Source organism: Zootermopsis nevadensis, unplaced genomic scaffold (genome assembly GCF_977971745.1).
Source record: "Zootermopsis nevadensis isolate Lab colony 2312 unplaced genomic scaffold, Znev_1.0 Znev_ptg000083l, whole genome shotgun sequence".
NCBI lineage: Eukaryota > Metazoa > Arthropoda > Insecta > Blattodea > Termopsidae > Zootermopsis > Zootermopsis nevadensis.
Genome location: NW_028259214.1, coordinates 355,842 through 379,789, shown reverse-complemented (window position 1 = coordinate 379,789; position 23,948 = coordinate 355,842). Strand labels below are relative to the sequence as shown.

The 23,948-nt window shown below is 38.3% G+C and overlaps 1 protein-coding gene across 5 annotated transcripts in view; it reads right to left on the bottom strand.

Annotated features, from left to right (window-relative positions):
* LOC147870913 (uncharacterized) overlaps window positions 1-14,950 on the bottom strand; it is a 49,972-nt gene extending 35,022 nt beyond the window's left edge. For all 5 annotated transcript variants that reach the window (XR_015533016.1, XR_015533015.1, XM_087341642.1 and 2 more), the window contains exons 1-4: window positions 12,740-14,950; window positions 11,913-12,048; window positions 10,789-10,968; window positions 4-453 (exon numbers count right to left, since the gene is read on the bottom strand). Coding sequence is in view for 3 of the 5 variants with exons in the window: in XM_087341642.1 (XP_087197768.1) it covers window positions 4-216 (213 nt within the window). In the remaining 2 variants the exon portion in view is untranslated. The remainder of the gene's footprint in view (window positions 1-3; window positions 454-10,788; window positions 10,969-11,912; window positions 12,049-12,739) is intronic.
* Window positions 14,951-23,948: the final 8,998 nt, after the last annotated feature.

Below are 23,948 nucleotides of genomic sequence, written 5' to 3'. Positions count from 1 at the left end.
AACCTGTACATTAATGTGGCTTCTCTTGATGGCAGGACTGGGAACAACCAATGCTGTTTCCATCAGGAGGTTGCTACACCTGCGCTGTCGACACACTTGGTGTGTCCGTGTGCTGTTACAGGGTGGACACTGTCCACAATTACCCACAGTTGTGCAGCCTTTGCATTTACCACATCGTTTGCGTTTCTTTTGTAGCCGGTGTCCATCCATGTTCATTCCTGATAGATCTCTAAGGCCAGAATTTTCTTTTGGCTCAGTTTCCTGCCTTCCTTCTGGATGCTGAACAGCTTCATAGCTGTTGTTATTGTTGTCATAATCTTCATCACCAACTTGGTATGTCAATGAAGGTGAAGGATTTCCAGTCTTGTTGCACAATCCATGGTAGGATAACAAACTCAGATTTCCAGCAGATGACGTTGCAGATTTGAATATTGGTACAGAATCAAGCCAGGGCTAAAATGTGAGAGTGGAATCAGAAGGAAAGGTAATGCTATTAATACAGTTACTTTTACTACAAACACAATACACAAACATTCTGAGTCTTGCAAAAACAGACTGCATTTCAAAATGGCAAAACACTACTATTGTGAAATGTTGGAATTAAGCAAAAGAAATTAATACAAAACAGTGGGAAAGGAAATCTCCCAACAACTACAAATGCACATACAAAGCAGGCCAACTTGCTATCAGATGATACCCAAATTATATGGACACAATTGTGTTGTTTTTTTGTTAGGTAATCTAAAGAGAACTTATTTTATGCAGATTATCATTTCAGATCAACTGAATCTTTCACCACAGTTATTTTGTTATAAAAAATATATTTTGCATAATGCAGTAATTAAGGGTCAGCAAATGATTGTATACCCCTAGTGCTGCATCAAGTGGAATATAAGACATGCTTAATTAAAAAAGAAGTAAATGATAAGAATTTTTTTAAAAATTTGCTTGACATATTCTGCCTTGCCTTTTCAATTAATATTTATGAACAAAAATTCAAAGCAATTACATTAGTCTATGTTTCACCTCACACAGAGGAACAGCAAGGCTTAATTTAAATATGTATAATTCTTTGTCAAATGAGAATTTCAGTATCTGTATGACAAGCAACATGCTTATGAGTTCTAATTACAGATAATTTGTTGTAAAAGGAACCTACAAAATCAATTAGACAGGATTACATCACAATCATAGGGGCATATGCTGGGAAAGTATATTCTTATCAGCTATGACAATGTGTAGTCTTGTAAGTGGTTACTGATGTTTTGGTGGAACATACTGCCTCCATCTTCACCTCAAATATGATACACACTAAAGAATGTTCTTAATTTGCATTACATTTCTCACCATCAGTTTCATCTTCCATTAAACTGCATACATCAGCATATTTAGAAAATTCTAACCATAAACATTTAATTTTAATATTAGGTGCTTTGGCCAAATATTGAAAGAACAGTTTATACTTTAAAACCTAAAGAACAATTACCTCCCTATATAGACTTTTGTCCCATCAGTATTAAATTAAACCTACACTAGTCATGGTTATGCAAACAAGCATAATTTAGAAACAAAGACAAATTTCCAATTACCATCAAAAGCTAATTATGAAATCTGAATTTAACTGTAGCCCTAAATGTTTATCAAAACAATGTTTCAACATATTAGATATTGGCTTCTGTAACAAACAACACCTTGCACACAATTTTCTGGTATCTATAATTGTATTTCTTATACAGGGCATATTTTATTATACATGACTGATTTTACTGCTGAAGGCAATTTGACTAATGCTATGGAAATGTGTGAGTATGGTCAGACTAACATTCAAATTCTTTCAATAATTTAAAATGTTGATGTATGACTGGTGACATGACATTAGTACAGCAATGTATCATCTTCCTTGACTGGTTAGTTCTGCCTCACAAGATAGAATAAATACAAAGACTGAAAATAAAAAGGCTCATTCTGGTCTAGTCATCCATTCATCTAAATATCCCATTGTATCTAACAGTATGCAGCAGAAAAGAACAGGAACTTAATTACCTTCATGCTTCCAAGAACAAATATCAGTAAATTCCATTAATATCATGCAAAGTGTTTTTGATAATACTGATGGTAATCAAATAAGTAGCTGGTTACATTTTTAAAATAATCCCAACTTCCAAATATATCACAGCCACGCATCATTTCAATTCCAGAACATAAAATAACTGCCAATTTTCAAAAGCCTGAAATTATGTTTGTATCAAATTTGTTTTCAGGTCCAGATAATCAACACAGATTATTAAGCTTACACGTTTAACAATGACATCACAAAAGAGGTGCATCTTCAGAAGTGACAGTAACTAGAATTGGTGTTCTAAGGAACTAAATATAGTAATTTTAATATATTCAATAGGATTTGAGGTTTTCACAGTGGCAAGTATGAAGATGTCTGTCTTCTGGGTTTCAACACCATTAAAAGTCTGGTAAAAGTTTACTGAAATTGCAAAGGGGCCTGCTCCATGATCAGAGTGATGACCTTGATGCTGTTCAAATTTCTATACCAGCACTTGAAGTAAACAATGGACTGTATGCAATATGAAGCACCAACTTCACTCAGTGCAGTCAAAGTAATTAATTAGAATGGATGCTGTCATGCCAAACATACTGTAACATAATAAACCTTAACTAGCTCCATGGAGCATAATCCTCATTGAGAAAAAGGACAGATGCACAGTTTATGGAGAAATTTTCCAAATTTTAGACCCTAAACTTCATTGCTATATTCACAAAAAACCTTACTGAACTCTATCTTCAGCCAGTTGAATCCAGTCCATACCAAGTTTCTTCAAGATTCAGTTGAATATTATCATCCCACATATGCCTAGATTTCCAAAGTGGTCATTTCTTTTCAGGAACTATAGAAGTTTCTATGCACTTCCTGCTGCTCCCATGTGTGCTCCATGTTCCACCATCCTACCCTCCTTCATTTCATCATCTTAATATATTTGATGAAGAAAACAAATTACAAAGATCCTAATTATATAATCTTCTCCCTCCTATTACACCTAAGGACATTAAAATAAACTGTCTGCTAGTACACAGAATACAATGTTTATAAATTTTCCAGAAAGACTTAATGGTAGCTCTAAACAGTAGAAATTCCAAATGTTTCTTGTTACTAACACAGGATGGGAAAGAATCATGAAGTAATAAAGCAAACTGCTGCACACTTCTCACACTAAACAAAGATTGGAAATGTGTACTCTGTAAGGTAAATAAAATTTCCAAATGCATTCTTAATGTCACATCTGATGGGTGCGATAGGAAATGGATAGTAACAACATTGATCAAAAACTGGAATACCAGTAATGCCAATATTAATTTAAACATAATGTATTAAATTAATTTATATTCTTTGGGTTTATTTATAACAACAGAATAAATTCCTTCAACATGTGCACAATTAAAAACATACTGCAGCAATTTCATTTCAGCTAAAAATCACAGGCAGTTTTTTGTAACAATGTGAAGCTCTTATGGAAAATTTTTATCTTTTACTTAAAACTTACTGAATAGCCATGGTGGTTACAGGACCAGATGAAATAGGTTGAGGTCCAGTGTGGGGGCAAAATTTTGTGTAATTATGACTGAATACACTTCATAACATTTATATGTTAATCAATAATTATCACAACTAACATAATAAACTTCTAATTAACATTTGAACTAATATTTTGGGAAGAGATGCTGAATTTGCAACAAATGTTCAAAATTACGGCACTCACCCTCATTACACATCCCGCCAAGTCTGTGTATCGACCACATAGGTCAGATCACTTCATTAGGCTTGTCCTTTACAAAGGCTGCAGCATCCAAAACGCAACAAAGTAATACATCTTGTGTTTCCACATTCTGCTGGTATACCCAATATTTTATGTGCCCCCAAAAATAAAAATCTAGGTGGAATGTGGTCTGGAGATATGGTGGCCAATGTTGTGGACCATGACCAATCCATAGACCATGGAAGCAATGATCACTACATATTTTTACTGCATGATTCAAATGCACTTTCTCTCATATTGCAAGTACAAATGCAATCATGTTTCCAAAGGTAAACCTTAATCTTCTAAAATATGTATATTGAGGCTGAAGGTAGTTATTTTGAACATTCATTGCAAATTCAGCAATATTAATGTCATATGAGTACTTGTTCACAAATTCTTATATTTTAACTTTTAGGTGATGACAAATCCATAACTGTTGAGAAACAAGCCTATGACATTTTACATTTCACCTACGTCATTTCTAACTGGGAATAATATCAAGAATATGCTCCTGAAGTTACAACATTAAATTGTGAATCATTCTGTACATGGAGGTATTATCAAAACCACAATAAAATATAACCAATGCTATAAATTAAAGAATATGATCTCCCCAAAGTGGAGACATATCACCAGCTAACTATACTCCATATAATCTACCCAACAAAACATATTATTCATTAAGCAAATGATATTTATGTGAACAGTTATGGAACCAAAGAGCTTCATCATTCTTATAACCAATCACTGCAGCCTGAGTCATCACAATCTAAATCACTGGATACTCTTTTGAGTCAGCTGTAACAGCTTCAAATCATCACAATCCATATCTTTGAATTCTAGCCAGAGACAATTGTAACCACTTCAAATCATTACCATCTACATCAATGGATTCTCTCCTGAGTCAGTTATAACAATTTTAAATCATCACAATTTACATTCCTAATCTACTCATTTATACTATCCTTGTATCAGAGCCTCTGTTCCTTTTTTATCTTCTTTCAATTTGCTTCTCCAACCAAATTTTGTAAAATTATAACCTACTCAAATGCATGTTACATGTTCAGTACACCTAACATAAATCAATCTAATGACAGTTATACCTTAACTGGCTTATATCTTGATAAAGAAAAGAGGTGGGGAAATCATTGTTTATTAATATCAACATTTACTGTACAGTCTCTTCTGTTCCAGCTGACCTATAATAGCAAACCAATCAGATTCCATGAGTAGGTCATAACAATCATCAAAACAGCCTGCCAGCAGAACTTATTCTGAGCCAGTTCTATCCAGCTGGTAGCTTTATAACTGTGTGGGATTTCAGGTTGTCATGGCAGCAAGAATGAAGTTCGCTGTCTTCTGACTTGTGATGCTGTGTAATCTAGTAAACTTCCATGGTGCTACAACTTCTGTTTTACAACATATTTACCCGAGATTAATTTTTAATGTTATTCATTTCACACAGACCAGAAAGAGAATAAATAAGATGACATTGAATATGAGATAAAGCAGGTGTGGTCTACATCAAAGTATTATCCTGGCACTTTCTTGGACAGACTACCAAAAACTGAATGAATGATCAAGCCAATATAGAAAATAGAAACTGCTATAATTCACATTACAAGCAGACCAATAAAAATACATTTTCACATGTGCTGTCTTAAAAAATAACCTGCTGTAAAAGCTTCGTCTATTGACTGTATTTTCTGGACTGAAAATGCATTTTTCAAGAAAAGTGCCTTATACTCCAGAGAATAGGGTGTTTTATTTATGCTCCAAATCCTTCCATGTGTAAAAAAAGTAACCATTTGACACATGCATCCCCATTTTTGTATTGTACATGGAAGCAGTAGCTAATATGTCATAAACATATAACATCCCATCTATCACATACTCCAACAGTCATACTATAAAAGAAATGTATACTGAATACACACAAAGAATTAATTCAACTTTATAAAGATTTCTGTCTTCTGGGTTGTTGCGCTGTGTAGTCTGGTCGATGTTAACCAACGTTTCAGAGGTCATACTGCCTCCGTCATCAGGGCGATGAATATGCCAATAGGGTGTGAGGAGTTGGATTTATAGGCAGGGAAGTGAAAGGTTTAGCCTGCCCCGAGCCAATGGGAGCAGGTATGGGAGTGGACCAATGGTAGCACGTGGGCGAGAGTGGGAGAGGGAGAGAAAGTAGAGAGAGAAAGGTGAGTTTAGTTGTATGGATCAGGGCCCTGAAAAGGGCCGAGTTAGTGGTCTGGTTGGTTCTGGCGGCGCACTCTTACTCGTTCTCGGAGTGTGTGAATAAGAGGCTTCCAGGACCGGCTCAGGTGAAGTCCATCTTCCCTGTTAAAGTTATCAGGATGAAGTTCGATCTCGATGGCTTCCCTGATTAACCGATCCATGTAGCCGGTTTTTGAGGAGAGGATAGAAGTGTCCTCTAGCTGTATCTTGTGTTCCAAGTTGAAGCGGTGTTCAGCAACCGCAGATTTCTCGGGCTGCCCGAGATTTCACATCCTCACTGTGACGAGTATGAAAATGGCTGTCTTCTCTGATATTGCGCCGTGTAGTCAGGAGGCAGTAAGCACCTTGAAACGTCTGTCTATTTGGACCAGACTACGACATCCCAGAAGACAGTCATCTTCCCGTATGAAGGGTCCTACTAGTAGACCTACGTGAAAAGCCAATATGTGAAGAGACGAAGGATGTATACAGGTGGCAAGGTAGGAAAAAGGATGTAAAATTTTACTGAACAAATATGGCGAAACAATACAATTTCTTTAACTGTGTGTACCAGAAGATCGTTTCTCATTATATTAAAAGAAAATAACAATTGATTTATATGCATACTTTACAGGAAATGCTTAAAATAAACTCATACTGATAAGATCGTGTCTTGTACGTTTCGTATCCGAAATTGCTTCACGGAATTTGTCAGTATTTCGTATTGGCAGCGTGCACTAAAAACTTGTGGCGAAATTCATTTCTATTAATTTTTGAAGTTATGAATCTAATGATACATGAAACTCAATTCGATAACAAATTCCTAAAATAGAGTTCGTTTTACAAACCGTGATGTAAAACGTGGGTCTAATTAATGTCTACAATATTAACAAACATGAAAATTATTAAAAGAAACTAAAGATGGTCTGAGAATATACAAGTTAATAGAAGTTATAACTACCCAGTACAACCTCTGTTATGCGATTACTTATATCTACGTTATAGCATTCATCTGCAATACTCGATCAAGATCAATAATACATAATCCATATGTCACTGTTCTACTACATACGACATTGGTCGTACGTCCACTCTTTTATGATGCGTGTTTGCAACCATGTGCCAGTACCACCAATGACTACTGGGGTTATAAAGCCTCAAATGTATGGGGTTTTCGATCTGACTTACTCACATGTTCTGACTGACTGTACAATAAAGTCATTTTACACATGTATATCTCTGATATGATTTACTAGTGTTTATGTACATAAGAGATCTCTGGCGTATATACCGAGTCATTACATCCACACACGCCATTTCGTAACAAGTCCCCAGTGTTCTATTTCTCGTGTATTCGGATATGATTCAGTGGCGATTTGACATGGATTTGCGTTTCAGTTTATGGGTATAGGATGAATTACATTTAAATGTTGGACTGAAGGAAGACAAAGTGACAGGATACTGGATAAAATCACATAATACGCAGGCACATGCATTTAGAAATAAGTAAACAACTGCGGATATCGGGAAAGCGCAAAATGAGAAACGTATAACTTTCCGATGGACTTCCTGACTGATGCACCATTAACTAACTAACTAACTAACTAACTAGACGGCTCACCGAACCCGAAGGTTCATCACCGAACCAACCAAAGCCCTCCACCGGACCCTGTCCTGGGCCAACAAAATCCAGTCTCCTTCAACTCCTATCTCCCATAGATCCCGCCTGAGATTATCCTCCCATCTACGTCTAGGTCTCCCCAGCGGTCTCTTCCCCTCAGGCTTCCACACCTCTTGTCCCATCCATGCGCGCTACATGTCCCGCCCATCTCACTCTTCTCGACTTAATCACCCTGACAACACTGGGGGAGCAGTACAGATTTTTAAGCTCGTCATTGTGCAGTTTCCTCCACGCCCCATCGTCTTCTCTCCTAGGCCCAAATATCCTCCTCAACACCCGATTCTCAAACACCTGCAATCTGTGTTCCTCCCTCTGAGTGAGAGACCATGTTTCACACCCATACAAAACAACAGGCAAAATTATTGTTTTGTATACTTTAATTTTCAGGTTCTTAGAAATCAGACGGGAAGACAAAATATTTTGAACTTAGAAGTAGAATTTAGTCTCCTCCTAACTTCCTCATGAGTGTCATTTTGATTTGTTATTATTGTTCCCAAATATTTGAACTTTGTAACACTTTCAAAGGATTTATTAGCCACCCTAAGATAATTTTGCCCGCCTGTCTGCTGACGACGAAATACCAACATGTACTTAGTATTTATACCGTAACCCTATAGATTAACATCTGCAAGTGCCAATAGCTGAAGTGTCCCGTTCAATTTCAAACCCTCCTGTCTATCTTGGACTTTCCTCATGGCATATTGTAACGCAAACGTTTTAGACCGTTCTTGATGAAGAATGACTCAGATACATATTTACCTACTCGAATTTTGCTACAGGTTTCATTTAAGCACATATCAGCTATAAAACTACTTAACTCGTCACTACATTCTAAGCTCACAGGGGTATCAGCTGTTCTACTGTTACGTTGGGATGTACCTTAGTCGAGCGTAACGACCTTGGATGGGTCTGTCTGTGAATTACCTGATTCTGAATGGCCAATGTTATTCTGCCTGCACTGACTATTGCTACATTGCAAGTTACCCCTCACCAGTTCCATCCTCGAGGCTTCTGTCTCGACACCTTGGTTAAAACCAACAGCTCTTTTGACTGGCTTCAGGACCTGTATCTATAATGCAATTTCCTACTACATCCCCAAAATAAATATCTACGTGTGGGCAATTGTTCACCATTGAGTCTAAATCCAAACCGTCAGAAAAGTCTGAAAAACTTAAATACTCTAACAAGCTGGAATTTTGAATGTCACTAGGAGCATTGTGGCGACCCTTTACCGGAATACAAGCCGACAGAGGTAGGGTCGTTCTTCTGTCACCTAATGGTTTTTCAACACTGGGAGGGAGGTGACATTATTCTGTCTGTTATTGTCCTGGCTTCGATTCACAAACTCACTTGCAGAAGGGTTCAAACTGTGCCGCTGGCCTTGTTGCGATCCATGACCATGACCATGGGCTGATCTCCAACTGCGGTTGTCATTCCGATTCTAGTGTGGCCCTGATTTTGCGAGGTATCATCTGAGTTTAACCAAAGTTGTCCTTCCCGCATTTCAATCCCTTCAAGACGCTTTAGGAGATCCAAAGCGTACTGAAAGCAGGTTAGCTGAATGGCAGCGAAATATTGTACGTAGATTGGGAAATGAAACTTCACCACGTCTATAAGTTCGTACATGTGGCATCTTACGTTCAAGGTAGTTTACTAAAACTCTATATTTTAGGAAGTGCTCAGACATACGCAGATTGGAGCCTTTCTGATAAATGGAACACTTAACATTGCTTTGTTTGCTCGTAGACCAAAAGTTTCTTCTGAAGGCTAATTTGAATTGTTCATAATTTTGAATATGGGGAGTTACAACAGACAACCAGTCAACTGCTAGCAGATCGGTGATAGATTTGAGCTATAGCGAGCTGGATTCAAACTGGCGCCTCTTTCAGTCTCATGAAGTCGTCTAATTGCTTCGAAAAGTACACAGCGTTAACCATATAGCTGTCATGAAATCGTGGGAGGGTCAAGTCAGACGGAGCGATGAAGCTACTAGTGTTGCGGGACTTGAGCTGTTGGCATGCACACACTTGTTTCACTCTGACCTCCACAAGACACGTGGTTGTTACACGATATTGGATTATTTACATTAGCACTATCAATAATGGTACAGGGTGCTGTTTGATTAATTTCACCTTCAAGGGTGTGGGCAGAACCACAAGTAGATTGACCAGCAACTAAGTTTCCATTAGTGGGTGGCAGTAAACCAGTATTGCCAACCACTGCTCATCTCTCTGCAATTTTCACTTTCATTTTGTCCAACCTGGCTTTATATAATTCAAATTGTTTCATCTCATTATTGACATGCTCTCTTCTTTCGCTCTGCCATTTGATGACATCACCCTTTATACTCGATTATACTGCCTTAATATTAGCTTCTAGCTTAGCGACTCTCTCATCAGACCTTTCTTTGTTAATTACTACGTCACAAGTTACCTTGCTAAGTTTCTGATCCACCTCGTGCACGTGTTCTTTAGCTATCTCTTTAGTATTGCCTGTCACTTGCACAATCTGTTCATTAAACTGACTGACCAAGCTATCGAACCCATCCCTTACTCCTGAAAACTCCTTGTCAGCATTATCTTTGACCTGTTTTATATCTGCTATGCAGTCTGGCAGTTCTTTACTCAACTTCTGGTTTTTGCATTCAAACTTCGCGATTAGTTTCTCATTTCCTAGCCCTATACTTTCCTTAATATTCTGAATTTTCTCACTCAACTCTCTATTGTCCTTTTCCATTTTCTCGCCCAACTTAGCTTGGCTATCGTTCAAATTACGGAACATACCGACTATGAAATCGCACAAGGAATCTGAGCTTTCAAGGGTCATACTTTCAGAACATACAGTCACCTGCTGAAGGTCTCCCATACTTTCCATTCCCTGTGCGGTATTTACAAATTTATTGCTCGTCTCGGCAGCCATCTCCAATACTGCAGAACTCCAGGCCACCGGCCTCACTAAATCTCTCTATTTGTGCATAAGGCATCTCAGTGTCCGAACCACTGTCTTCAATCATTTCTCAATCGAATTCAATAGTCCTATTCCGCAGCTGCCTTCCAGCCATAACTCCACGAAGTGACTGACCTGATTCGGCGTAGAAGATCCACGGTTGCGATGCTGTCAATAGGCGTGGTCGTCGTTTCGATGTCCTTGTGACCAGCGTCGGGATGCTGGGGCGCTGTGGTTTGCTCCCCTCGCCCAAGTCACTGATGGCTGCTGATGATCCGTCGGGAGTGGCCTTCCTTCAGTCTTTCGTCTTGGCTGCTGCGAGTCCAGAAGTCGTTGCTGCATCAAAATGCCGTAACCAACTACTCTCAACCTAACAAGCTGCTGCTGGTTGGAACCCCATGGAGCTGTAGTCATCTCAAGGCAGGTTCTCCGCTGCCTCTCTCTCCCAGGGGCATTGTGGGTAGCTCAGGGTGTATGATTGCTGGGTCCTAGCTCGTCAGTGGACGGACTCTGATCTCGGGTCGTGTCGCATCAGCAAATGATAACTCGGACTGATGTTCTTTTGTGGAAGTCACCACTATTTATTAACACGCGTTCAACACTGAGGTTACAGATAATGATTGGTGGTAGATGATAAATTTATAAAATATCACAGTCAAGCTGTCAATTACTTGGGTGCTCTAGTGTTATGCCACCGGTTAACCCTCTTGGCATGACTGATAGGATGGGTGCCATTGGGTGGGGGAGTAATACTTCTTACCTTAATGAAACAACATTTTCTCTACTACTAATATACAGAAATACATCTGTCCGAACCAGAACCGGCTCCTTCTTACTTGTCACCACTAAACAAACATTTTGCATTGCTGGGCGCTGCTGGTAGGATCTGATGGAAGGATAAGTCTTGATGTCTGTAATACAATTTTGACTCTTTGAGTATATGTAAGCACCGCAAATGGCAAATTCACATGCATACATATGTGCATAGGCACATACATACACACACCCAGACACGTGCTCGAGATTTTTTACAGTGCTACCTCATTATATTTTGTGCTGATAATACAACTACATGAGTAAATAAATAATGAGTTTAAAATCCATTTGCTCATGACCTGTACTAGTTCCACTATAAGTAAAGTGTTTCAATATCAAACACCTTACTGCCTGTCTTTCATGGGCCAGTTCATACCATAACCGTTTAATACCTTGTTTCTTAATAGCAAGCAACAATATATTATATAAGTTAAATCACATACCTTGTAGGGGTTTCAACTGTCCACGCTAATATTTGTTGAGACCCTGTTTGTCAACAGGAGCTGGCACCTCACTCACTGGTGCTATAAGCCTTTGAATCTGTGAGAAGGCCATTCCAAACTGGGGACATTGTTATTTCTGCAAAAGACATAGAAAAAATGCAGTTAACAGATGTTGAACCTCATGCCTAATCATACACCACATGTGTGTATGAACAAAAATAATTCATAATTCCTGGAGATATCCAATGCCTGATTTCATTCTCCATGCAACCTAGAACACGCAAAAAAAAAACAACAAAGGATAAAATAATTTACACAGCAGGAAGCTTCATAATTTGTACTCTTTTAAAGATATCAGAGTAATACAAACAATGATGAAACTGGTAGTGTACGCACAATGCAAGAACAGACACAAAGGGAACCATGAAACTCTATTTTATATTTCAAAATTTCATAACAGATCAGTGCAGAGATATGAGCCATATATGTGAGGTTACTGTTGAATGTTTAAAAAGACACTGCGTAATCACTTCTTAAAAGAGAGAGACCAAGAACAAGAATGTACTTAGTACTGGCATACCTTCCCTCTCTAACGGCAAGTGACAAAGCAGATGGGTTTAGCTAAAGTACCTGAACTTCTTAACCTGGCATGCACTTAAACATGTAAAATCTAATATCACGCTACTTAGAATATGTTCCAGAAACTACGCATCCTGACAGTCATTACGAAAATTTTATTTTAATTTATTACACAATCAGAAATCATGTCTTGTACGATGGACAGAACAAGGAATCTATAAAACTATACACAGAAAACAACTAATCACCTGTTAAGAGTCCTGTGTGTAGGGTTAGCAGGTGATGTTCTGTCCCAGTGTTCAACACATGTGCATTTGTCTGCTGTGTTGTCATCTTTAGGAGCTGCTACCAGTTTCTGGAAAGGACCTTGTGTGTTATCCTCTGTCAGACCACACGCCAGCTGCTTGACACCTTTATGTTCATGTTCCGTTTTGGCTCTTTCTATCAGCTGTTTCAAATCAGCCGCACTCGTTAAGAGGTCTTCGAAAGTCAGGAAAAGACCATCTTTCTCTGCCCTTTTGACTTCCCTCTGCAAAACAAGTAACTTAATCTCCTCAGATGTAGTTTTGAGGTCATGGTGTTTCTTCACAAGGTCGTCTAATTCCGCTCTCAAATTTTCATTTGTAAGCATCATGCATCTGTTATCTTCTTCTTCCCTCCCCCTTTGCCTTTAATTCCAAATTCGTACTGTAATTCTTTCTTGTACAATAACTTTCTTTCGTATTGGTCCAGTGCCCCATTCTTCCTGTTTATCTCATTTTGCTGTTCTGCTACCTTTGCCTTTAAAGATTCTTTCTGTCCTGTTCTGTAATCATGCCTTCTGACTTGTGCGTGTCATTAAGAAGGACTGCCTTCACAACATGAATGGATCTTTTTCAATAGTTGGCCACCCTGATTTCAAGCTTATAAAGGATGGTGCACGAAATGTTACCCGATTGAAAGTTTAAATAAAGGCTTTAACATTCATATAATGGGACATATATATCTATGAACACAAAAGAAACAATTCGTGGAGATTTATCCTTTATGGCTTACATGCTCAATATGACCACCGTTCTGTCGTGCAACTTCCGAAACACGAACGACTACGTTCGTGATGCTCGATGGCACATATCCTCCGAAATTTCACCATACATTTAAACAATCAAAGCCCTGAGCTGCATGATTGGGGCAGGTTTTTTTGGGAACAGTTTTTCCTTAAGGTAACCCCAAAGGAAGAAGTCGCAGGGGTTTATGTCCGGACTATTGGGTGCCCAGTTCTGTCCACATCCGTGGCGAGCAGAATATCGGTGGGAAATCACACATGTACCGAAAGTGTCATGCAGGAAGTCCAAGACAACGTTTGCTGTGTGTGGTGTAGTCCAATCTTGCATAAACCACTGTGTATTTAACGGCAAACCGGGCTTCTTTGCATGGCTACTCTGACAGCTTCAATGTTCTGTGGGTTACGCACACTTGCGGCACGTCCACGTTTCTTTTCCGACACTGTACCATCCTGTTGAAACTGCTGATGAAGTCTGAATAGTTTTTGGAGCAGGGGCCCACCGCGTACCAAAATGGGCATGAAACCGTCTCTGCGTTTCCACAATACTTTTTGTTTCCGCAAAAAAGAAAACTGAACCGTAAGTCTTCCCTTGTCTGCCATCTTCTGCATACTGGCGGGAAACCGCGACATAATCACCTTGCGTTAGCTAGGTGATGCATATACCACCTAATGGTATCTCCATGAACTACTGCACTTACCCACATGACAGAAAACTTCATCCGTAATGTGGTTGCTGATTTATCATTAAAACAATTTGGTCATCATTTCGTGCGCCATCCTGTATATACCCACGCATTCCAACTGACAGTCTCTCGCCCAATGTTCTGGAGTTCACAGGTATGGACGACGAAACTACAGCTTGCCGCAGACCAGCTACGGCCACCGGACCACCAGCTAAGTGCAGAGTCTATTCCTATGAATAACAACATTTGGTGCAGTGTTGCTTAAATTGTTTTTCGTCAAATGTACTGATCATTATTTATTTTATAACTCAAGTTTGAGCCATTTAATTAAATGAATTGATTTCCCTGATGATGACCTTTTAAGGTTGAAATGCATATGGCACTAGTGTCTTCTTTAGAGTGTTAATAGTTGTTTGTGTGCTTATTTATATTCTAATACACTACACGGTACGCAAAGTTTTAAGATTAAATCTTCTCCGTGCTGCCGTGGAAGACATTCCCTAGTTAAGAGTTCTGGTACTTTATGAGGAATCTGAGCCCTTAACGATTTATTCTGTGACTGGAATACTTGAATTCTCTTTTCAAGTGTTTCAAACTCTGACTTGTGCTCCTCCTCATTGAGAGCCATGAATTTCAAATCTTCTTTCGCCTTAAGAAGTTCTTCATGTATGGCAGTATACTCTCTTGTGCCAGTTTTTCTTGTAATTCTACTGCCTCCTTTAGTAGTCATACCTGCAAAACATCAAAACCAGACACAAAAACAAAGTTTTTATTTAAAGAAAGAAAAAAAGTACTAAACCGACTAACATTACTCACATTAAACTTAGTGGCACAGAAAAACATACAAACAGCCAATGTTTCTCTAACAAATAACAGAACAATTAAACAAACAGTAACATAAGGCTTTCATATCATTTACATGCAAAAGAAAATAATTAGAATAATGGCTGGTGTCAAAAGCAGGGTATCTTGTAGAAAATTGTCTCGTAAATTTAATATACTTCCACTTGCAAGTGAATTTATACTCTGCTTGCTATTATTTGTGGTGGAAAACTTGGATAAATTTAAAAGAAATACAGATGCACATAATTTAAATACAAGACGTAAACATGACCTATATGTGCCAAATGCTAACTTTACTAAATATCAGAAAGGAGTGTACTATACAGGTATCAAGTTGTTTAATAATCTTCCACCAACAATTAAAAGTCTAAATTATGATATAAAGGTATTCAAGCCTGCATTGAAAGATTACCTCTTCACTCAATCCTTCTATTCTGTAGATGATTTCATCTCTGCTGAAAATGTTTAAGCTTTATATCCATAATCTACGTATATGTAAAGCAAGTTTTGTATTTATATTTAAAACTCTGAGGTTTATGTATATTAATTTGTAAAATTATTTTTCATACTTGTATTGCAGAATCTAAAATTTATGTACACTGACATGTGAAATACGTTCTTGTACTTGTGTTAAAAGTTCTGAAGTGTATGTATATTGTATGAAATGACATGTTCTACATCGTTTGGTTGAGTCCTAAGAAGGATCTATGGAATGTAAATAAACTCAACTCTACAAAATAAAGATTTAGTATGGTGCAAAATTACTCATCTTCGTTGCATTACAATCTGGAGAATAAAAATTACACAGAAACCTCTTTTGCCCATTTTGGAAAGAAAAACTGTCCAAGGTCTGACACAATAAACCAATTTCATCTTCACACACTGGCAACTACACCGACTGCCTTTCACAGAATCCAGAGGTTCAATACCATGATCACATGAGCATGCCACTGGAACCCGTCTTGAACCCAATGAATGGGTTCTACATCCTCGTACATTACAATGATAAAAACAGAAATGTTCCAGTCTGAGGCCAGAGAAAGGAACCAGTGTCCCCACAACTACAGACTCTTGACTTGGATCACACCAGGGATGTCAAGCTCACATACTCAAGTCATGGCCTTGCAGGTGGTTATCAATATTTCAGAGGACCACAACAACTCCAACTTCAGATCTGTACCCAGAAGATGGTGGTGATACATCTCTCTGAGATGTTGGTAAAACGTAAAAGAGTACAAGACTTCACAATCCATTAGACCACAATTCACATTTTAGCCACTGTGAAAACCTAAGATCTCACATATTCTAATTTTAAGCAGGTGTGTTAACACTGTTGTTTTAATGTGAACGACACACAAATTTTGTGCTAAGGGACACAGTCACGCACAGACGTCCACGAACATGGTCCTCGAGGATTTCACCATTATCCACACACATGTACTAACACTCCTTTTTTTTCAGACTGCACTTTGGCACTTTAAATATTCTTTGTAAAGGCAGAAATGTCGTATGTGGAAGAAGAGAAAAGAGTCTGGATGAAACACTGATTACAGGACTGTGCAAAAAAGTCACTTTAATTTATTTAAAAAATTATAGCAGCATTTCTTAAAGTGTGGTATGTGTGTCACATGTGGGACACAAAATGATTTCAAAGGGTACATGCCAAACAGTAATTATAAAAAACTGTTCCAGAGTTCTGCCTGCTGTCAGATGAACTTTGAATTTCAAGAAACTACTAATAAATTGGTTAATACTCATAAAGGTCATAGGTTTCTGTACATTTTTTTTGCTTACCTCATGGCCGCTTGAGAGTTAACCGACTCTGATACATAACTTGGACACGTCTGCAAAATACTTCTGTGAGTGTGCCACTTCTTGTAAGCCTCGTCTACACCTTACAACTGAACTGACAAAGAATTTATTATGGCCTTGCAGTTGGCTACAAAGTTTATCAGCTTGTAAAGGTAAATTATGTTTGAAATCCATTTTCACATTCAAGAAAATGTCAAAAAGTGTCTTCAGAAGGTAGTTAAAACAAACACCTTTGTTGGTCGCCGTAATATAAAACAACAGACTATAACATGTTAAACCTGACACAAACGGCTAGTTGGTTTTCGTACTGTTACTGTTAAGGTGGCGACTGACAGCATGCTACAATACCACTAGCGTTGAATAGCGCCACTATCCAATCAGTGACAGCTGCGTAAGTGACGTCATGTGTGTGACCATTTTTTTCAGAGCTCCTTGCCATGTGTTGTGTTGGTATTAAAAGTCATAGCTGTTTGTAGGTTGGTATTGAATGTGATTTGTAGGTTATGTGTGGTTCTTGCAGATTGATTTCCATTGCAAATCGCATTTGTGGAGTGACTTTTTTGTACGATATATATTATACATGCTGTATATTTGAAAGACTATTTCCTTCGAGGTATTTAAGCATGATGTAACTCAAACATCATATTCCTTTCAAAATTACGTATTAACATTATAATTACTACTGAAGATCATTCATAAACAAATATACAGGCTAGGCGAAGAAAAGATTACTCGCACCCAGTTTGGATTTAGAAATGCACTGGGAACAAGGGAGGCACTATTTTTGATCCAAGTATTATTTCTGAGCTGCAGGGATGTCAACTGTGATGTAGATGACTACCTAAATACTTCGATAGAATTCGACACGATAGGATGGTGGAAGTCCTGATACTGATAGAAAAGATTTGCGTGTTATTGTTAACCTCTGTTGGAACCAAACCGCTAACATCAAGGTGGAAGGTGTCAGTTCAGAAGACATAAGAATAAGGCATGGTGTTCGGCACGGATGCAATCTATCTCCAATTCTATTCAATCTCTTTTTGGAACACATATTCGAAGAAGCATTGGAAAATGTAAACGTTGAAGTCGTTGTGAATGGAGAGCGATTAAATAACATTCGGTACGCGGACGATACTGTAGTGTTCGCCGACTCTCTTTAAGGTCTCCAAGAATTGATGGATCGTATTGTGAAGGCCAGTACTAACCACGGCTTAGATCTTAACATCCAAAAAACAAAGCTCATGATTATCAGTAAAAATGCTGTATTACCCGGTCAGCTGGTAGTTAATAATACAAAAATGGAAAGAGTATCGAAATATACATACTTGGGCAGCACAATTAATGACCAGTGGGATCACTCCTTGGAAATAAAGTGCTGTATCGAAAAAGCCAGAGCCACTTTCAGCAAAATGGGATCAATGTTCAGGAGTCGAGACTTAAACTTAAACACCAAGTTAAGACTACTCAGATGTTATATTCTCTCTGTGTTTTTATATGGCGCCGAATCATGGACATTGACCGACGCTTCTTCAAAAAAGTTGGAGGCCTTCGAAATGTGGTTGTACCGACATATTCTCAGAATTTTCTGAATTGACCGTGTAAGCAACAAAAAAGTTCTCGAGAAACTCTGCAAAGACGTCGAGGTTGTTAACAAGATAAAAAGAGAAAGTTGGAATATTTTGGTGATATCATGAGAAATTGTGAAGGATGCGGGCTGCTTCAGCTGATAATCCAGGGAAAAGTATTCGGAAAGAGGGGACCTGGCAGGCCAAGAATCTCCTGGCTTCAGAACCTAAAAACTTGGTTCTCGATGTAAACTGGAGGGCTGTTTCAAGTAGCAGCCAATAAAGCTAAAATTGCTATGCTGATCGGCAACATCCGGAACGGATGGGCACTTTAAGAAGAAGCATAATAAACTCTTCTTGGGCTATCAGCAGTGTAAGTTGGTTTAATGAATAAAGCACCAATGATTGGAGAATCAGGGTACCCTGAGGGTGAAGACAAGGAATATTCTTGAAACGCTGGGGTTTTCTTCATTAAGCCACCTTACACGGGTGGTAGCTTGAGAATAATTTATTATACCATGCCATTCAATTGCATGATTAAAACTGTGTCATCATTTTTTCTGTTAGTGTAACCCTACAAGAACCATTTCCTTGTGAATCCACACTTCTATACAAAGGTCTGAATACAAAACAAAATGCAATCGGACTCTGATGATGATATATGTAAAATTATTATTTTGCACTTTGTTTATCATCAAATTAAAAAGTAATAAAACTACAACATTTTGAAGTCTGGATTTTACTTCTGTCTTCTGGTATGAAAGGGGAAGAGGGCAGAAATCCTATCTGTTGGCCCCCTAGTGGAGCTAGCCTCAGACCTGGTATATCCTCTTCTCCTTCTTTACACGGAGATGGAAGCAAAATTCAGCTCCCAAAATATTGTAGTTTTATTATTTTATGAATCAGATAATAGACAAAGTGCAGCATCACCAACAACCTTCAGACTCTTATCAGATTTTATGTTTTGCATTCTAACCGTTGGATAGCCATGTGGATTCACAAGGAAAACGGTTCTTGTAACTTAAATTAACAAGATATGAAATTTAATGCAGGTGTAAGAAAAGACTCTCTTTAAATGAATGAATGATACATACCTCAGTCACTCATCAGTTTAGCCACAGCCAATTGCCCTGTCTGGCCTGACACACCTACACACCCAGAGCACACGTCTGCTTCAACTGCTAACACAACACCGAATGCACGAGCCATGATGGACAAGATGACAATGACAGGGCCTGTGGTAAGCCATCCTGTGACATATAGACAATATATTTGTATTTCAGTACTTTAATTTTCCATTATATTTCAAAAGTTTTCGGTCCTCAGTCCTTTTGGTGATTTACACATCAGCTACGTGATATCCGAGGTCTTCACATCAATTAGAGATCTGGTGGTGGTCTTCTGGACTACAACGTGTAGTCTTATAGGTGGTTACTACCATTTCAAAGGTACATACTGCCTCCATCTTCACATTCCTAGAAAACAATGGCAACGTGACTGCATAGTGTCATAAACCAGAAGACCACAATCTGTATATGTAATCTGTCTCCTAATGTTACCACATTTTCTTAAATACCCCATGCATTTCCTTCCAAGAGAGTGAAAATAAAGCCAAACTTTGGATATAAGGCTTATTTGTAAGAAATTTGGCAACATAATTCATTAACATACCCAGAAGCCAAGCCAAGCACAACTTCAGTGTACACAGGTACTTTCCCCATATGACGGAAGAATCAGAAATATAAATCAAGTTGTCATCCCTGGAGAAATGGACATGCATGCTGCATCTATACATAAGCCATTTGAAGCTGCAATGAAAGACAAAACAAGCGATGGTAGAATTTTTGAAAGCATTCATTCACACCAACAACTAAAATCAAGTGGCTCAACACTTAACAGTTTTGCACGTTGATAAAAAGTGAACGGGCATTCATGCTGCCTGTGTTAACTTGAAAAAGAGTTTTAAGAAGTTGATGGCACAGAGGACGACCACTCATGTGACAGCAATCCTGACCATGTCAAATCAGCTGATGATGGTAGCAGTGGAGAACAGTAATTATAAGTATACTTCTTAAGGACTGTTTGAGTAGCAAAACATTAACATACACCACTTTCTTCTTTCAGGATAAATGCAGGTATGTGAAATGGATAGGGGTATTGACCTCAGTGATCTGGCTAGTAGTTGTGCCACCAGTCCACTAAAACTGGAGGAATATGAGATGCTTTCTCTTCTCCATTCCGCACAAGCTTTACTGTTTGCTTGGACGTGGCTTTATGAATTATGCAACTTAACTGCTACATCATTTGATCATGTTTTCATGCACTAGAGGATCAGAGTTTCCAGGCTTCGCATTCATTTGTGCCTCGCAATCAAGGAAACTTAGAGAATTTGCCCTTTAAACATGGGTAGACTGTGTGGTCCTCACCAAAAAATATCTCAGTTGAGCTGTGTACTGTGCAAGTACTTTTCCTTTCTTGTAATGACAGTAAATTAGTCCCTTTGTTTTAAGAATATTATTTTTGGCATCCTAAAACCCTTTGTTACTAACAGTCAGTTTTTGGAAACTAGATAGAAATGCTATTGCATGTTTTTTTAGAAAAACTATTGTCAAGAAGAACATTCTTGAAGAAACTAAAAACATTAAAATATGGGAGACACTGCCAACCTACATACAACCCAAAGAGTGAATATAAGGAAAACAAAATGTACACCGGGAACCTTTGTTTTGCAATATTATTTTTACCAATGGTTAACAGCTTGCAACAATCTGAGAAAAACTGATTTGCTGGCAATGCTTGATGTTTCAAAAAAGTTGAAATGTTTTGAATTTCAGGGGCCCTTTAACAACCATATGACTTACATGCTTCACGAAAAGAAAAGAAAAACATGAATCTTTGGCAAAAACATTTACAGTACACGCTCGTCATTCTTTATTTAAGCCACCAAAGAAATTATGAGCTTCTGGAGATCAAACTTACATTTAGTAGTTCAGAATATAATAAAAGAGTTTGTAAAAACTGAGAAAATTTTTGAAATGGGTGACACGACTTGCCAGATCAAGAACTGCCATTGAGAGGTCAAGAATAATCTGAGTTGCCCCTTGACAGAAGTAATTGTACAGAATCTTTCGAACTGCTAGAACATTATGATCCTCTGCTGAATAAGCATTAAAAGCTTCAAAACTTCCAATTAATAATTTACAATAACAGTTGCGCCCTCAGGAACAAACATCTGGCGAGACAACACATCCAGGTGATGTGTTGCAAGTGCCTTGGGTCCTGCGGAAGCTGTGAAGTCTGCCTTGCAACACCTGTAATAATGCCCAGATGTTTCTTTCAGTATCAAAACAGGTAGCGAAATATTTTCAACAGTCACTCTTACTTATGTTCTTGTGGTACACCCTATGTCCTGGTAAATGAGTCATGGCAGAATAAGGATTTCATTAGCATTGGAACACAAAACTCAGTCTCTCAGAAGGAAACAACCTTTCTACTTATTGGCTATTAATCAATGGTTAGGAATTTCAATTCTTTACAGAGTATTATGCAAACAGACCAAGAGTGATGGTACTCAGCTATTTACTGACCACCTCTCCAATTGGTAAATTCTGAAGAAAAATATTTATATTACATCCTCCAATAAAATTCTTATATACAGAATTTTTCTACACAAACTTAACTTTCTTCTGCTTCTTTATAGTGACCCATTTTAGGTCTACACAACCTACACATAGTAACTGTCCTTTAACCTTCTTCCATCACTGAATATTTGTCTCACAGATGCTGTGTGCTCCACAGTTATTAGTCTCCAACATACTTATTAAAGATTAAAACCAGCATCACAAGCAGTTCATTTGTAAGAAATTTGCATATCTGGAGTTTCTTTTGCTTCCATGCAAGCAAAAGAAACTCTTTCATGATTATGTCGTGTGATTTATTAACTTCTGTTTAAAAGTCGGCTATCCCCAACGCTACCAGCTGGATGACCAGAGTTAAATTTGCAGCACCAGTAGAGATTTTTATCTTTGTCACCAAATAAATTATGTCTCTGATGCCCACTCAGCCTCCCAACCAATGGGTAAACAGTAAATTAAAGTTTGTCCCACTATACGCCATGTAGGCGTTTGGGGGGAGAGGCGGTATAGCTCCTCTCTTCCTTGACCTCAGCACTAGATGGGGGTGAGTGGTCAGCATCACGCCCCGGCCGGCTTTACCCCCGGGAAAGGACCACGGTACCCATTGTAGAGGAGGCTGGGTGGGCCCCAGAGCCGGTCTGGACGCAGAGGCTAGAGGAAAAATCCTCTGCCCCCGTCGGGGATCGAACCCCGGTCGTCCAGCCCGTAGCTAGTCACTATACTGACTGAGCTATCCCGGCTCATCCCAACCAATGGGTAATCAGGCTCTTTTCCTTAGAGACTGAGACCTGAACCTGGCCATTCGTCTCCACATAGCGTGTGGAGCTACGCTTAGTCAAAGATCAATCTTCCCAGAAATGGTCAGAGTGTTATGCATTTATTTGTTAGCCATTCATTTCTGAATGAAAATAGAAGTAAAATGAAAAAGCCCCACACTCAAGTAAAAGCAGTGACCAGATACACAAGGTTGTCCAAAACAATAAAACATATTTAGCGAAATCCAAAAATATAGCTACCTTTTGTGGGATCTTGTAAACACAGTAATGAATCATAAGGTTAAAAAAGTGGGAAAATTTTTGACTAGCTGAGTGTAACATTAGCTTCTCAAAAATTACTCTTCTCCATGAAGACAGCTACATTTCAGTCTTGGTATTTCTAAGGTAACAACAAGAGTGATACAATATGAAGCTGATGACATAACATTCACAGATTTGTTCTCCTGCCTATTTGGTTAATTTTATATCATTTCTTCTTGAGTACGTACAGAATCAGAATCATAGACACATAATCTTTGCTTACTGTGCTTTTAAGGTAATATGTAAACAGAATCTGACTACTGACAAGATTCTGTTTGAAGATTTCTGTCTTCTGGGTTATTGCGCTGATGACGGAGGCAGTATGACCTCTGAAACGTTGGTTAACATCGACCAGACTACACAGCGCAACAACCCAGAAGACAGAAATCTTCATACTCACCGCTGTGAGAACCTCAAGTCTTACAAGATTCTGTTTATATTAATAATAGATCAACTAAGTCTGATGCATTAGATTATTCAAAATATGCTAATTTCTTTGGAAGCTTTCAAGTCACATATATATCAGTGCTTGCACATATGAGAAACAGAGTTAACACATGCTTATAAATTTATTCCTAATACTCTTAATTGTACCAAATTCTTTCTCAGATCTTTCCTTTCATTTAGAAGCAGCACTCTGAATGCAGAAATAATTACATAATCATCTTACACTTCAGCATAACTGTTCTTGGTTTTAACTGACAGCCATGTGTTAGTTATTCTCTGGTTTAACCAATATGATATTTCAAAATGTGAAAAATTTCAGCACTCACCACAGCCAGGTTAAATATGGCATCA